The 18,558-nt window shown below is 32.4% G+C and overlaps 1 protein-coding gene across 1 annotated transcript in view; it reads right to left on the reverse strand.

Moving 5' to 3' along the window:
* LOC134723872 (uncharacterized) overlaps window positions 1–18,558 on the reverse strand; it is a 103,424-nt gene that overhangs the window by 38,276 nt on the left and 46,590 nt on the right. Inside the window, exons 11-12 of the mRNA XM_063587411.1 lie at window positions 3,392–3,600; window positions 1,849–2,006 (exon numbers count right to left, since the gene is read on the reverse strand). Coding sequence (XP_063443481.1) covers window positions 1,849–2,006; window positions 3,392–3,600 — 367 coding nt within the window. The remainder of the gene's footprint in view (window positions 1–1,848; window positions 2,007–3,391; window positions 3,601–18,558) is intronic.

Below are 18,558 nucleotides of genomic sequence, written 5' to 3' on the forward strand. Positions count from 1 at the left end.
GACCTGATAAACATTTTTACCCTTGTCGGATTTCCTCTAAATGCTTTGGTTTTTGAGTTATAAGCCAAAAACTGCATTTTACCCCTATGTTCTATTTTTTGCCGTGGCGGCCATCTTGGTTGGTTGACAGGGTCACGCCACACATTTATTAAACTAGATACCCCAATGATGATTGTGGCCAAGTTTGGTTCAATTTGGCCCAGTAGTTTCAGAGAAGAAGATTTTTGTAAAAGATAACTAAGATTTACGAAAAATGGTTAAAAATTGACTATAAAGGGCAATAACTCCTAAACGGGTCAACTGACCATTTCGGTCATGTTGACTTATTTGTAAATCCTACTTTACTAAACATTATTGCTGTTTACAGTTTATCTTTATCTATAATAATATTCAAGATAATAACCAAAAACTGCAAAATTTCCACAAAATTACCAATTCAGGGGCAGCAACCCAACAACGGGTTGACCGATTCATCTGAAAATTTCAGGGCAGATAGATTTTGACCTGATAAACATTTTTACCCCATGTCAGATTTCCTCTAAATGCTTTGGTTTTTGAGTTATAAGCCAAAAACTGCAGTTTACCCCTATGTTCTATTTTTAGCCGTGGCTGCCATCTTGGTTGGTTGACTAGGTCACGCCACACATTTTTTAAACTAGATACCCCAATGATGATTGTGGCCAAGTTTGGATTAATTTGGCCAAGTAGTTTCAGAGGAGAAGATTTTTGTAAAAGATTACTTTAATTTACGAAAAATGGTTAAAAATTGACTATAAAGGGCAATAACTCCTAAACGGGTCAACTGACCATTTTGGTCATGTTGACTTATTTGTAGATCTTACTTTGCTAAACATTATTGCTGTTTACAGTTTATCTCTATCTATAATAATATTCAAGATAATAACCAAAAACTGCAAAATTTCCACAAAATTACCAATTCAGGGGCAGCAACCCAGCAACGGGTTGACCGATTCATCTGAAAATTTCAGGGCAGATAGATCTTGCCCTGATAAACATTTTTACCCCATGTCAGATTTCCTCTAAATGCTTTGGTTTTTGAGTTATAAGCCAAAAACTGCATTTTACCCCTATGTTCTATTTTTAGCCATGGCGGCCATCTTGGTTAGTTGGCCGGGTCACCGGACACATTTTTTAAACTAGATACCCCAATAATGATAGTGGCCAAGTTTGGTTTAATTTGGCCCAGTAGTTTCAGAGGAGAAGATTTTTGTAAAAGTTAACAACGACGACGGACGCCGGACGACGGACGACGACGGACGCCGGACGCAAAGTGATGGGAAAAGCTCACTTGGCCCTTCGGGCCAGGTGAGCTAAAAAGTGATGAATCAAACGACCTATATTTAGAACAGTTAGAAAATTGATTTATAGTGAAACAAACATGAAGAGTACAAGACATTGCATTATTTACTTTTAGAATGGGAAAAGGTCAGATACAACAAATCAGAAGCTATGGCTGTCTTAAGGAATACTGTAAGGTCAAAAATATATAGAAACTAAAGTTTTCATGAAATGTTATATGCCCATGGGCACTGATTCTACCCAAAGTATAATTAAAACAAAAATACATCTATAAGTGCTGTATGTATAAAGGGAGCCAGTAATAACAAACATTATGCTCAAGCTTGCTTCATTCAGCTCTTTTCCAGCAAGGATTTTATAAAGGTCTGAGCTATATAAGTTTAAAACACAGTTTTATATATGCACAGACACTAAGTATCAGGATATAAAACCAAAATGCATCATGCATTATATACAGGTGTAACATTACGCTTACACATACTTTAGTATCTGATAAATTGAAACCATATCAAATGTATTGATACTTACTGAGACATTGCGAAGTACTGTTTAGTTGAAGATTGTAAATCCACCCATGACGAATCTATGATTCTGCTAGGTGTAAACCAACTCATCTTATCTGCTCCTGTAGCATTGAACAACATGAAAGCTTTCTCTACACCATTTTTGTATATGGATACCCTCACCTGTAATATGTGTCGATTCTTTTTTTTTTACTTGATTTTCTATCATTTTATTCAAATAAGAAAGGGTAAGCTCAGTCTGTTCCAAACTGTTTTAGCGTTTGTTTGACCGAAAGAGAAATTTTAACTCTTCAACTATATATTCAACCAAAAAATCATAATAGTTCTGTCTTGAAAAATGATTTTTTGTTTGACATTTTGTCGGTCAGACAGAGTTTGTAAGCTCATTAAGAGGACACTTCGATGTTCCATTGGTTATCACATTTCTAAAAGTCCAGCTCAGTCTTATAAAAATGATTATCAATAAAATACTGTCACGTCAGCAATTTGTCATTTTTATTTGATAAGGGGTACAATCAACATCACTTGATGGATATACAAATACCGGAAGTAACAGTCGAGCAGACCGCTTGAAAGGTAAGTAGTCGTATTTACTTGTTTATATATAAAAAAATAAAATAAATAAGGTAGTGCACCAAATTCGGATACTATCTAGTTTTGAAATACACAATTATCCTTGCTTGAAAGCGTGCAGTTAATGCTAACACTTCGACACAGTTATCCGTCGAAAATTTGGAACTGTGTCGAAGTGTTTGCAATAACTGCACGCTTTCTAGCAAAACACAATTGTGCATTTTAAAACTACATACTATCCGACATTCGGTGTGCCAACTTATTAATCAAAATTTGATTGATATAAACAAGAAAATGCAACTACTAACCTTTCAAGCGGCGAGTTCAACTGTAACTTCCGGTGTGTGTATTTTGATTGTACCCCTTGTTTGATAGAATACATTTACTGGTCAATTTTTGAAAGCAGTGATGCATATCATTATAGTATACATATATAAATTGGCTGAAGTTGTTATGTATTGTTAACGTTTTACTGTAAAATTGTCTATAAAGGGTTGTGCATTGGTAAAAAATGTAAACAGCAAGAATAACATTTTTTGTATTATTCAACATTAAATTGTGAAACCATTCAAAAAAATGTTATATTCTTGCCAAATTGACATCCTAGTTTTTCGTTAATGGAAAAAGTGTAGAAATACATTATTTAGTTTGCCTTGTATGTCTATTCATGCACTTAAGTGATTTAGATGCTCTTACGGTGAAGGATATAAGCAGACAACAGTACAATCTTTGATGATCGTAGTGAACTCAAAAAAAAGAATTATAACTACAATTCCTCGTTTTAAGAGCAGTATGTTACTTTTGTATTTTTTCCCTTCAATATGCTAAATTTGGACATAGAGATCAACCTTGTATGACGACAAAATTATCAAAAGTAGTTAAAGATAGTTCTACCAAGATATGCTAAGAAAGCCAAAAATGGTTAGAGCCCGTAAAATCATAAATGCACGTTCTATATCGGACTGTCTTTTTACCTTATCCAAACAAAGACCTGTCCAGTTGTTTGACGATATTGGTTTATAGTGTCCTGGGATGTTTGGTGTCATTGATTGGGCTTCTAGGTTGAATTCATTAATTGTCTTAGTTGAGTTCCATAATCCAAACAAATCAGTAACACCAGGAGGATATGTGCCTACTCCAGTCACTCCCTTCATTAACAGCAAATAACCATTTGGTGATGGTGCTTAAAATATATATCATCAATAGTACATAACCATTTGGTGATGGTGCTTAAAATAAATATCATCAATAGTATATAACCATTTGTTAATGGTGCTTAAAATAAATATCACCAATAGTGCATAACCATTTGGTGATGGTGCTTAAAATAAATTTCATCAATAGTAAATTACCATTTGGTGATGGTGCTTAAAATAAATATCACCAATAGTACATAACCATTTGGTGATGGTGCTTAGAAAAAACATCATCAATAGTACATAACCATTTGGTGATGGAGCTTAAAATAAATATCACCAATAGTAAATAACCATTTGGTGATGGGGTTTAAAATAAATATCATCAATAGTACATTACCATTTGGTGATGGTGCTTCAAATAAATGTCATCAATAGTACATAACCATTTGGTGATGGTGCTTAAATTAAATATCACCAATAGTAAATAACCATTTGGTGATGATGCTTATATAATATAATCAATAGTACATAATCATTTGGTGATGGTGCTTAAAATAAATATCATCAATAGTACATACTCATTTGGTGATGGTGCTTAAAATGAATCCCATCAATAGTCCATAACTACTTGGTGATGGTGCTTATATAATATAATTAATAGTACATAATCATTTGGTGATGGTGCTTAAAAAATGTCACCAATAGTACATAAACTTTTGGTTATGGTGCTAAAAATAAATATCATCACTAGTAGATAACCATTTGGTGATGGTGCTTGAAACAGATATCATCAATAGTAAAAAACCATTTGGTGATGGCGCTTAAAGTAAATATGAGGTATAGTACATATCCATTTGGTGATAGTGCTTAAAAAATATCATCAATAGTACATAACCATGTAGTGATGGTGCTTAAAATGAATATTTTCAATAGTATATAAACATTTGCTGATGGTGCTTAAAAAAATATCATCAATAGTACATAACCATTTGATGATGGTGCTTAAAATAGATATCATCAATAGTACATCAATATTTGGTGATGGTGCTTAAAATAAATATCATCCATAGTACATAATCTTTTGGTGATGGTGCCAATATCATCAATAGAACGTAAACATTGGTGATGGTGCTTAAAATAAATATCATCAATTGTACATAACCATTTGGTGATGGTGCTTAAAAAAATATCATCAATAGTAGATAACCATTTGGTGATGGTGCTTAAAATAAATACCATCAATAGAACGTAACCATTGGTGATGGTGCTTAAAATAAATATCATCAATAGTAGATAACCATTTGGTGATGGTGCTTAAAATGAATATCATCAATAGTACATAACCATTTGGTGATGGTGCTTAAAATAAATATCACCAATAGTACATAACTTTTTGGTGATGGTGCCAAAAATAAATTTCAGGAATAGTGCATATCTATTGGTGTTGGCCCTTAAAACAAATGATATAAAATGTTATAGAATGTTTTATATCATAAGTTACCAACTATTTTTGCATCAGTACATAATGTGTGACTAAACATGACTAAAATTGAGTATTCAGTTGTTTCACTGTTACTTTTTCTTCAAATTTGGTTCAAAAGGCAGATAGATACTCGGCTATAACACCTTCATTACAGTGCTGTAGTTTGCGGACAGATAAACAAACAAAACCTTGAAAAAGACTTTTTAAATCCTTTTGTAAATTAGTTCTGTCATTCATACTTTATATATTTCAAAATAAATTATGTGTTCATTTTGATATGATCTTGGTAAATATCTTAATTTGACATCATATAGCATGTTAACCTAGTTACAAATTGACTGCCGAAGGATAGTGGTTCTCTCTAGGTACAATGGCTTTCTGCTCCTAAAGCAACGCTCTCGAATTGACCAACACTGCTTAAAGTGTCGTTTAACTTTAACAATGAATTTAAAGTAAGTTTCACGTTGCTGCAACCTCAACTTTGTACAACGCTACCTTAATTGAAAACATTAACTTCCAAATGCACTGCTTTCACACGATTATAATTCCTTGGTTAACGAGCAAAGTCTAGACCAAAATCGTTAAAACATAAGTTACACATTGTAATGATAACATACTTGTTATTTGTACTGATGGTACTGAAGGTTTAGGACATAAGTTACACATTGTAATGATAACATACTTGTTACTTGTACTGATGGTATTGAAGGTTTAGGACATAAGTTACACATTGTAATGATAACATACTTGTTACTTGTACTGATGGTACTGAAGATTGAGGACATAAGTTACACATTGCAATGATAACATACTTGTTACTTGTACTGATGATACTGAAGGTTGAGGACATAAGTTACACATTGTAATGATAACATACTTGTTACTTTTACTGATGATACTGAAGGTTTAGGACATAAGTTACACATTGTAATGATAACATACGTGTTACTTGTATTGATGATACTGAAGGTTTAGGACATAAGATACACATGGTAATGATAACATACTTGTTACTTGTACTGATGGTACTGAAGGTTGAGGACATAAGTTACACATTGTAATGATAACATACTTGTTACTTGTACTGATCGATAGTACTGAAGATTTAGGACATAAGTTACACATTGTAATGATAACATACTTGTTACTTGTACTGATGGTACTGAAGGTTTAGACATAAGTTACACATTGTAATGATAACATACTTGTTACTTGTACTGATGGTACTGAAGGTTTAGGACATAAGTTACACATTGCAATGATAACATACTTGTTACTTGTATTGATGATACTGAAGGTTTAGGACATAAGTTACACATTGTAATGATAACATACTTGTTACTTATACTGATGGTACTGAAGGTTTAGGACATAAGTTACACATTGTAATGATAACATACTTGTTACTTGTACTGATGGTATTGAAGGTTTAGGACATAAGTTACACATTGTAATGATAACATACTTGTTACTTATACTGATGGTACTGAAGGTTTAGGACATAAGTTACACATTGTAATGATAACATACTTGTTACTTATACTGATGGTACTGAAGGTTTAGGACATAAGTTACACATTGTAATGATAACATACTTGTTACTTGTACTGATGGTATTGAAGATTGAGGACATAAGTTACACATTGTAATCATAACATACTTGTTACTTGTACTGATGGTACTGAAGGTTTAGGACATAAGTTACACATTGTAATGATAACATACTTGTTACTTATACTGATGGTACTGAAGGTTTAGGACATCCGTTACACATTGTAATGTTAAACTACTTGTTACTTGTACTGATGATTCTGAAGGTTTGGGACATAAGTTACACATTGTAATGAGAACATACCTGTTACTTCTACTGATGGTACTGAAGGTTTGGGACATAAGTTACACATTGTAATGATAACATACTTGTTACTTGTACTGATGATTCTGAAGGTTTGGGACATAAGTTACACATTGTAATGATAACATACTTGTTACTTGTACTGATGATTCTGAAGGTTTAGGACATAAGTTACACATTGTAATGATAACATACTTGTTACTTGTACTGATGATTCTGAAGGTTTGGGACATAAGTTACACATTGTAATGATAACATACTTGTTACTTATACTGATGGTACTGAAGGTTTAGGACATAAGTTACACATTGTAATGATAACATACTTGTTACTTGTAATGATAATACTGAAGGTGCAGACATAGGATACACATTGTAATGATAACATACTTGTGACTTATACTGATGGTACTGAAGGTTTAGGACATAAGTTACACATTGTAATGATAACATACTTGTTACTTATACTGATGGTACTGAAGGTTTAGGACATAAGTTACACATTGTAATGATAACATTCTTGTTACTTGTACTGATGATACTGAAGGTTAAGGACATACGTTACACATTGTAATGTTATAATACGTGTTACTTGTACTGATGATACTGCAGGTTTAGGACATACGTTACACATTGTAATGTTATAATACGTGTTATTTGTACTGATGGTACTGCAGGTTTAGGATATACGTTACACATTGTAATGTTATAATACGTGTTACTTGTACTGATGATACTGCAGGTTTAGGATATACGTTACACATTGTAATGGTAAATACGTGTTACTTTTACTGATGATACTGAAGGTTTAGGACATAAGTTAAACATTGTAATGATAACATACTTGTTACTTGTACTGATGATACTGCAGGTTTAGGATATACGTTACACATTGTAATGGTAAATACGTGTTAGTTGTACTGATGATACTGAAGGTTTAGACATAAGTTACACATTGTAATGATAACATACTTGTTACTTGTACTGATGATACTGCAGGTTTAGGATATACGTTACACATTGTAATGATAACATACTTGTTACTTGTACTGATGATACTGCAGGTTTAGGATATACGTTACACATTGTAATGATAACATACGTGTTACTTGTACTGATGATACTGAAGGTTTAGGACATCCGTTACACATTGTAATGATAACATACTTGTTACTTGTACTGATGATACTGAAGGTTTAGGACATAAGTTACACATTGTAATGATAACATACTTGTTACTTGTACTGATGATACTGAAGGTTTAGACATAAGTTACACATTGTAATGATAACATACTTGTTACTTGTACTGATGATACTGAAGGTTTAGGATATACGTTACACATTGTAATGATAACATACTTGTTACTTGTACTGATGATACTGAAGGTTTAGGATATAAGTTACACATTGTAATGATAACATACTTGTTACTTGTACTGATGATACTGAAGGTTTAGAACATAAGTTACACATTGTAATGATAACATACGTGTTACTTGTACTGATGATACTGAAGGTTTAGACATAAGTTACACATTGTAATGATAACATACTTGTTACTTGTACTGATGATACTGAAGGTTTAGGACATAAGTTACACATTGTAATGATAACATACTTGATACTTGTACTGATGATACTGAAGGTTTAAGACATAAGTTACACATTGTAATGATAACAAACTTGTTACTTTTACCGATGATACTGAAGGTTTAGGACATAAGTTACACATTGTAATGATAACATACTTGTTACTTGTACTGATGATACTGAAGGTTTAAGACATAAGTTACACATTGTAATGATAACATACTTGTTACTTGTACTGATGATACTGAAGGTTTAGGACATAAGTTACACATTGTGATGATAACATACCTGTTACTTGTACTGATGGTACTGAGGACGGTTTAGGACATAAGTTACACATTGTAATGATAACATACTTGTTACTTGTTTTGATGATACTGAAGGTTTAGGACATAAGTTACACAGTGTAATGATACCATACTTGTGACTTGTACTGATGATACTGAAGGTTGAGGACATAAGTTACACAGTGTAATGATACCATACTTGATACTTGTACTGATGATACTGAAGGTTGAGGACATAAGTTACACAGTGTAATGATAACATACTTGATACTTGTACTGATGATACTGAAGGTTGAGGACATAAGTTACACAGTGTAATGATACCATACTTGATACTTGTACTGATGATACTGAAGGTTGAGGACATAAGTTACACAGTGTAATGATAACATACTTGATACTTGTACTGATGGTACTGAAGGTTTAGACATAAGTTACACATTGTAATGATAACATACTTGTTACTTGTACTGATGGTACTGCAGGTTTAGGACATAAGTTATACATTGTGATGATAACATACTTGTTACTTGTACTGATGATACTGAAGGTTTAGGACATAAGTTACACATTGTAATGATAACATACTTGATACTTTTACTGATGATACTGAAGGTTTAGACATAAGTTACACATTGTAATGATAACATACTTGATACTTGTACTGATGATACTGAAGGTTTAGACATAAGTTACACATTGTAATGATAACATACTTGTTACTTGTACTGATGATACTGAAGGTTTAGGACATAAGTTACACATTGTAATGATAACATACTTGTTACTTCTACTGATGATACTGAAGGTTTAGGACATAAGTTACACATTGTAATGATAACATACTTGTTACTTATACTGATGATACTGAAGGTTGAAGACATAAGTTACACATTGTAATGATAACATACGTGTTACTTGTACTGATGATACTGAAGGTTTAGGACATAAGTTACACATTGTAATGATAACATACTTGTTACTTATACTGATGATACTGAAGGTTGAAGACATAAGTTACACATTGTAATGATAACATACTTGTTACTTGTTTTGATGGTACTGAGGAATGTTAAGGACATAAGTTACACATTGTAATGATAACATACCTGTTACTTGTACTGATGGTACTGAGGAAGGTTTAGGACATAAGTTACACATTGTAATGATAACATACTTGTTACTTATACTGATGGTACTGAGGAAGGTTAAGGACATAAGTTACACATTGTAATGATAACATACTTGTTACTTGTACTGGTGTTACTTCAGGTTTAGGACATAAGTTACACATTGTAATGAGAACATACCTGTTACTTCTACTGATGGTACTGAAGGTTTGGGACATAAGTTACACATTGTAATGATAACATACTTGTTACTTGTACTGATGATTCTGAAGGTTTGGGACATAAGTTACACATTGTAATGATAACATACTTGTTACTTGTACTGATGATTCTGAAGGTTTAGGACATAAGTTACACATTGTAATGATAACATACTTGTTACTTGTACTGATGATTCTGAAGGTTTGGGACATAAGTTACACATTGTAATGATAACATACTTGTTACTTATACTGATGGTACTGAAGGTTTAGGACATAAGTTACACATTGTAATGATAACATACTTGTTACTTGTAATGATAATACTGAAGGTGCAGACATAGGATACACATTGTAATGATAACATACTTGTGACTTATACTGATGGTACTGAAGGTTTAGGACATAAGTTACACATTGTAATGATAACATACTTGTTACTTATACTGATGGTACTGAAGGTTTAGGACATAAGTTACACATTGTAATGATAACATTCTTGTTACTTGTACTGATGATACTGAAGGTTAAGGACATACGTTACACATTGTAATGTTATAATACGTGTTACTTGTACTGATGATACTGCAGGTTTAGGACATACGTTACACATTGTAATGTTATAATACGTGTTATTTGTACTGATGGTACTGCAGGTTTAGGATATACGTTACACATTGTAATGTTATAATACGTGTTACTTGTACTGATGATACTGCAGGTTTAGGATATACGTTACACATTGTAATGGTAAATACGTGTTACTTTTACTGATGATACTGAAGGTTTAGGACATAAGTTAAACATTGTAATGATAACATACTTGTTACTTGTACTGATGATACTGCAGGTTTAGGATATACGTTACACATTGTAATGGTAAATACGTGTTAGTTGTACTGATGATACTGAAGGTTTAGACATAAGTTACACATTGTAATGATAACATACTTGTTACTTGTACTGATGATACTGCAGGTTTAGGATATACGTTACACATTGTAATGATAACATACTTGTTACTTGTACTGATGATACTGCAGGTTTAGGATATACGTTACACATTGTAATGATAACATACGTGTTACTTGTACTGATGATACTGAAGGTTTAGGACATCCGTTACACATTGTAATGATAACATACTTGTTACTTGTACTGATGATACTGAAGGTTTAGGACATAAGTTACACATTGTAATGATAACATACTTGTTACTTGTACTGATGATACTGAAGGTTTAGACATAAGTTACACATTGTAATGATAACATACTTGTTACTTGTACTGATGATACTGAAGGTTTAGGATATACGTTACACATTGTAATGATAACATACTTGTTACTTGTACTGATGATACTGAAGGTTTAGGATATAAGTTACACATTGTAATGATAACATACTTGTTACTTGTACTGATGATACTGAAGGTTTAGAACATAAGTTACACATTGTAATGATAACATACGTGTTACTTGTACTGATGATACTGAAGGTTTAGACATAAGTTACACATTGTAATGATAACATACTTGTTACTTGTACTGATGATACTGAAGGTTTAGGACATAAGTTACACATTGTAATGATAACATACTTGATACTTGTACTGATGATACTGAAGGTTTAAGACATAAGTTACACATTGTAATGATAACAAACTTGTTACTTTTACCGATGATACTGAAGGTTTAGGACATAAGTTACACATTGTAATGATAACATACTTGTTACTTGTACTGATGATACTGAAGGTTTAAGACATAAGTTACACATTGTAATGATAACATACTTGTTACTTGTACTGATGATACTGAAGGTTTAGGACATAAGTTACACATTGTGATGATAACATACCTGTTACTTGTACTGATGGTACTGAGGACGGTTTAGGACATAAGTTACACATTGTAATGATAACATACTTGTTACTTGTTTTGATGATACTGAAGGTTTAGGACATAAGTTACACAGTGTAATGATACCATACTTGTGACTTGTACTGATGATACTGAAGGTTGAGGACATAAGTTACACAGTGTAATGATACCATACTTGATACTTGTACTGATGATACTGAAGGTTGAGGACATAAGTTACACAGTGTAATGATAACATACTTGATACTTGTACTGATGATACTGAAGGTTGAGGACATAAGTTACACAGTGTAATGATACCATACTTGATACTTGTACTGATGATACTGAAGGTTGAGGACATAAGTTACACAGTGTAATGATAACATACTTGATACTTGTACTGATGGTACTGAAGGTTTAGACATAAGTTACACATTGTAATGATAACATACTTGTTACTTGTACTGATGGTACTGCAGGTTTAGGACATAAGTTATACATTGTGATGATAACATACTTGTTACTTGTACTGATGATACTGAAGGTTTAGGACATAAGTTACACATTGTAATGATAACATACTTGATACTTTTACTGATGATACTGAAGGTTTAGACATAAGTTACACATTGTAATGATAACATACTTGATACTTGTACTGATGATACTGAAGGTTTAGACATAAGTTACACATTGTAATGATAACATACTTGTTACTTGTACTGATGATACTGAAGGTTTAGGACATAAGTTACACATTGTAATGATAACATACTTGTTACTTATACTGATGATACTGAAGGTTTAGGACATAAGTTACACATTGTAATGATAACATACTTGATACTTGTACTGATGATACTGAAGGTTTAAGACATAAGTTACACATTGTAATGATAACAAACTTGTTACTTGTACTGATGATACTGAAGGTTTAGGACATAAGTTACACATTGTAATGATAACATACTTGATACTTGTACTGATGATACTGAAGGTTTAGGACATAAGTTACACATTGTAATGATAACATACTTGATACTTGTACTGATGATACTGAAGGTTTAAGACATAAGTTACACAGTGTAATGATAACATACTTGTTACTTGTACTGATGGTACTGAAGGTTTAAGACATAAGTTACACAGTGTAATGATAACATACTTGTTACTTGTACTGATGGTACTGAAGGTTTAGACATAAGTTACACATTGTAATGATAACATACGTGTTACTTGTACTGATGATACTGAAGGTTTAGGACATAAGTTACACATTGTAATGATAACATACTTGTTACTTATACTGATGATACTGAAGGTTTAGGACATAAGTTACACATTGTAATGATAACATACTTGATACTTGTACTGATGATACTGAAGGTTTAGGACATAAGTTACACATTGTAATGATAACATACTTGATACTTGTACTGATGATACTGAAGGTTTAAGACATAAGTTACACAGTGTAATGATAACATACTTGTTACTTGTACTGATGGTACTGAAGGTTTAGACATAAGTTACACATTGTAATGATAACATACGTGTTACTTGTACTGATGATACTGAAGGTTTAGGACATAAGTTACACATTGTAATGATAACATACTTGTTACTTATACTGATGATACTGAAGGTTTAGGACATAAGTTACACATTGTAATGATAACATACTTGATACTTGTACTGATGATACTGAAGGTTTAGGACATAAGTTACACATTGTAATGATAACAAACTTGTTACTTGTACTGATGATACTGAAGGTTTAAGACATAAGTTACACATTGTAATGATAACATACTTGACACTTGTACTGATGATACTGAAGGTTGAGGACATAAGTTACACATTGTAATGATAACATACTTGTGACTTATACTGATGGTATTGAAGGTTGAGGACATAAGTTACACATTGTGATGATAACATACCTGTGACTTGTACTGATGGTACTGAAGGTTTAAGACATAAGTTACACATTGTAATGATAACATACTTGTGACTTGTACTGATGGTACTGAAGGTTTAAGACATAAGTTACACATTGTAATGATAACATACTTGTGACTTATACTGATGATACTGAAGGTGTAGGACATAAGTTATACATTGTAATGATAACATACTTGTTACTTGTACTGATGATACTGAAGGTGTAGGACATAAGTTACACAGTGTAATGATGACATACTTGTTACTTGTACTGATGGTACTGCAGATTTAGGACATAAGTTACACATTGTAATGATAACATACTTGTTACTTGTACTGATGGTACTGAAGGTTTAGGACATAAGTTACACATTGTAATGATAACATACTTGATACTTGTACTGATGATACTGAAGGTGTAGGACATAAGTTACACAGTGTAATGATAACATACTTGTTACTTGTACTGATGGTACTGCAGATTTAGGACATAAGTTACACATTGTAACGATAACATACCTGTTACTTGTACTGATGATACTTCAGGCTTAGGACATACGTTACACATTGTAATGATTACATACCTGTTACGTATACTGATGGTACTGAGGAAGGTTAAAGACATAAGTTACACATTGTAATGCTAACATACATTGTACCTGTTACTTTTACTGATGGGACTGCAGGTTTAGGACATAAGTTACACATTGTAATGATAACATACCTTTACTTGTCCTGATGGTACTGCAGGTTTAGGACATAAGTTAAACATTGTAATGATAACATACTTGTTACTTGTATTGATGGTCCTGCAGGTTTAGGAAATAAGTTACACATTGTAATGATAACATACTTGTTACTTGTACTGATGATACTTCAGGATTAGGACATAAGTTACACATTGTAATGATAACATACTTGTTACTTGTATTGATGGTCCTGCAGGTTTAGGAAATAAGTTACACATTGTAATGATAACATACTTGTGACTTATACTGATGGTACTGAGTAAGGTTTAGGACATAAGTTACACATTGTAACGATAACATACCTGTTACTTCTACTGATGGTACTGAAGGTTGAGGACATACGTTACACATTGTAATGATAACATACTTGTTACTTGTACTGATGGTACTGAAGGTTTAGGACATAAGTTACACATTGTAATGATAACATACCTGTTACTTGTACTGATGGTACTGAAGGTTTAGGACATACGTTACACATTGTAATGATAACATACTTGTGACTTATACTGATGGTACTGAGTAAGGTTTAGGACATAAGTTACACATTGTAATGATAACATACCTGTTACTTGTACTGATGGTACTGAAGGTTTAGGACATAAGTTACACATTGTAATGATAACATACCTGTTACTTGTACTGATGGTACTGAAGGTTTAGGACATAAGTTACACATTGTAATGATAACGTACTTGATACTTATACTGATGGTACTGAAGGTGTAGGACATAAGTTACACATTGTAATGATAACATACTTGATATGTGTATTGATGGTACTGAAGGTTTAGGACATAAGTTACACATTGTAATGATAACATACTTGTGACTTATACTGATGGTACTGAGTAAGGTTTAGGACATAAGTTACACATTGTAATGATAACGTACTTGATACTTGTACTGATGATACTGAAGGTGTAGGACATAAGTTACACATTGTAATGATAACATACTTGATACTTGTACTGATGATACTGAAGGTTTACGACATAAGTTACACATTGTAATGATAACGTACTTGTGACTTATACTGATGGTACTGAAGGTTTAAGACATAAGTTACACATTGTAATGATAACATACTTGTGACTTATACTGATGGTACTGAAGGTTTAAGACATAAGTTACACATTGTAATGATAACATACTTGTTACTTGTACTGATGGTACTGAAGGTTTAGGACATAAGTTACACATTGTAATGATAACATACTTGTTACTTGTATTGATGGTACTGAAGGTTTAGGACATAAGTTACACATTGTAATGATAACATACTTGTTACTTGTACTGATGGTACTGAAGGTTTAAGACATAAGTTACACATTGTAATGATAACATACTTGATATGTGTATTGATGGTACTGCAGGTTTACGACATAAGTTACACATTGTAATGATAACATACTTGACACTAGTACTGATGATACTGAAGGTTGAGGACATAAGTTACACATTGTAATGATAACATACCTGTTACTTGTACTGATGGTACTGAGGAAGGTTTAGGACATAAGTTACACATTGTAATGATAACATACTTGTTACTTTTACTGGTGTTACTTCAGGTTTAGGACATAAGTTACACATTGTATTGATAACATACTTGTTACTTGTACTGATGATACTTCAGGTTTAGGACATAAGTTACACATTGTAATGATAACATACTTGTTACTTGTACTAATGTTACTTCAGGTTTAGGACATAAGTTATACATTGTAATGATAACATAATTATTACTTGTACTGATGGTACTGCAGATTTAGGACATAAGTTACACATTGTAACGATAACATACCTGTTACTTGTACTGATGATACTTCAGGCTTAGGACATAAGCTACACATTGTAATGCTAACATACTTGTTACTTGTACTGATGGTACTGCAGGTTTAGGACATAAGTTACACATTGTAATGATTACATACCTGTTACGTATACTGATGGTACTGAGGAAGGTTAAAGACATAAGTTACACATTGTAATGATAACATACATTGTACTTGTTACTTGTACTGATGGTACTGCAGGTTTAGGACATAAGTTACACATTGTAATGATAACATACCTTTACTTGTCCTGATGGTACTGCAGGTTTAGGACATAAGTTAAACATTGTAATGATAAAATACTTGTTACTTGTATTGATGGTCCTGCAGGTTTAGGAAATAAGTTACACATTGTAATGATAACATACTTGTTACTTATACTGATGGTACTGAGGAAGGTTTAGGACATAAGTTACACATTGTAATGATAACATACTTGTTACTTGTACTGATGATACTTCAGGATTAGGACATAAGTTACACATTGTAATGATAACATACTTGATATTTGTATTGATGGTACTGTAGGTTTAGGACATAAGTTACACATTGTAATGATAACATACTTGATATTTGTATTGATGGTACTGCAGGTTTAGGGCATAAGTTACACATTGTAATGATAACATACCTGTTACTTATCCTGATGGTACTGCAGGTTTAGGACATAAGTTACACATTGTAATGATAACATACTTGTTACTTGTACTGATGATACTTCAGGTTTAGGACATACGTTACACATTGTAATGATAACATACTTGTTACTGATACTGATGGTACTGAGGACGGTTTAGGACATAAGTTACACATTGTAATGATAACATACCTGTTACTTGTACTGATGGTACTGAGGAAGGTTAAGGACATAAGTTACACATTGTAATGATAACATACCTGTGACTTGAACTGATGGTACTGAGTAATAATTAGGACATAAGTTACACATTGTAATGATAGCATACTTGTTACTTGTACTGATGGTACTGAGGAAGGTTTAGGACATAAGTTACACATTGTAATGATAACATACTTGTTACTTGTACTGGTGGCACTGAGGAAGGTTTAGGACATACAAATGTAAGTTACACATTGTTATGATAACATACCTGTTACATGTACTGATGGTACTGAGGAAGGTTTAGGACATAAGTTACACATTGTAATGATAACATACTTGTTACTTGTACTGATGGTACTGAAGGTTTAAGACATAAGTTACACAGTGTAATGATAACATACTTGTTATGTGTATTGATGGTACTGCAGGTTTAGGACATAAGTTACACATTGTAATGATAACATACTTGACACTTGTACTGATGATACTGAAGGTTGAGGACATAAGTTACACATTGTAATGATAACATACTTGTGACTTATACTGATGGTACTGAGGAAGGTTAAGGACATAAGTTACACATTGTAATGATAACATACTTGTTACTTGTACTGGTGTTACTTCAGGTTTAGGACATCAGTTACACATTGTAATGATAACATACTTGTTACTTGAATTAATGTTACTTCAGGTTTAGGACATAAGTTATACATTGTAATGATAACATAATTGTTACTTGTACTGATGGTACTGCAGATTTAGGACATAAGTTACACATTGTAACGATAACATACCTGTTACTTGTACTGATGATACTTCAGGCTTAGGACATACGTTAAACATTGTAATGATTACATACCTGTTACGTATACTGATGGTACTGAGGAAGGTTAAAGACATAAGTTACACATTGTAATGATAACATACATTGTACCTGTTACTTGTATTGATGGTACTGCAGGTTTAGGACATAAGTTACACATTGTAATGATAACATACCTTTACTTGTCCTGATGGTACTGCAGGTTTAGGACATAAGTTAAACATTGTAATGATAACATACTTGTTACTTGTATTGATGGTCCTGCAGGTTTAGGAAATAAGTTACACATTGTAATGATAACATACTTGTTACTTATACTGATGGTACTGAGGAAGGTTTAGGACATAAGTTACACATTGTAACGATAACATACCTGTTACTTCTACTGATGGTACTGA

This window comes from Mytilus trossulus, chromosome 6, assembly GCF_036588685.1.
Source record: "Mytilus trossulus isolate FHL-02 chromosome 6, PNRI_Mtr1.1.1.hap1, whole genome shotgun sequence".
Taxonomy (NCBI): domain Eukaryota; kingdom Metazoa; phylum Mollusca; class Bivalvia; order Mytilida; family Mytilidae; genus Mytilus; species Mytilus trossulus.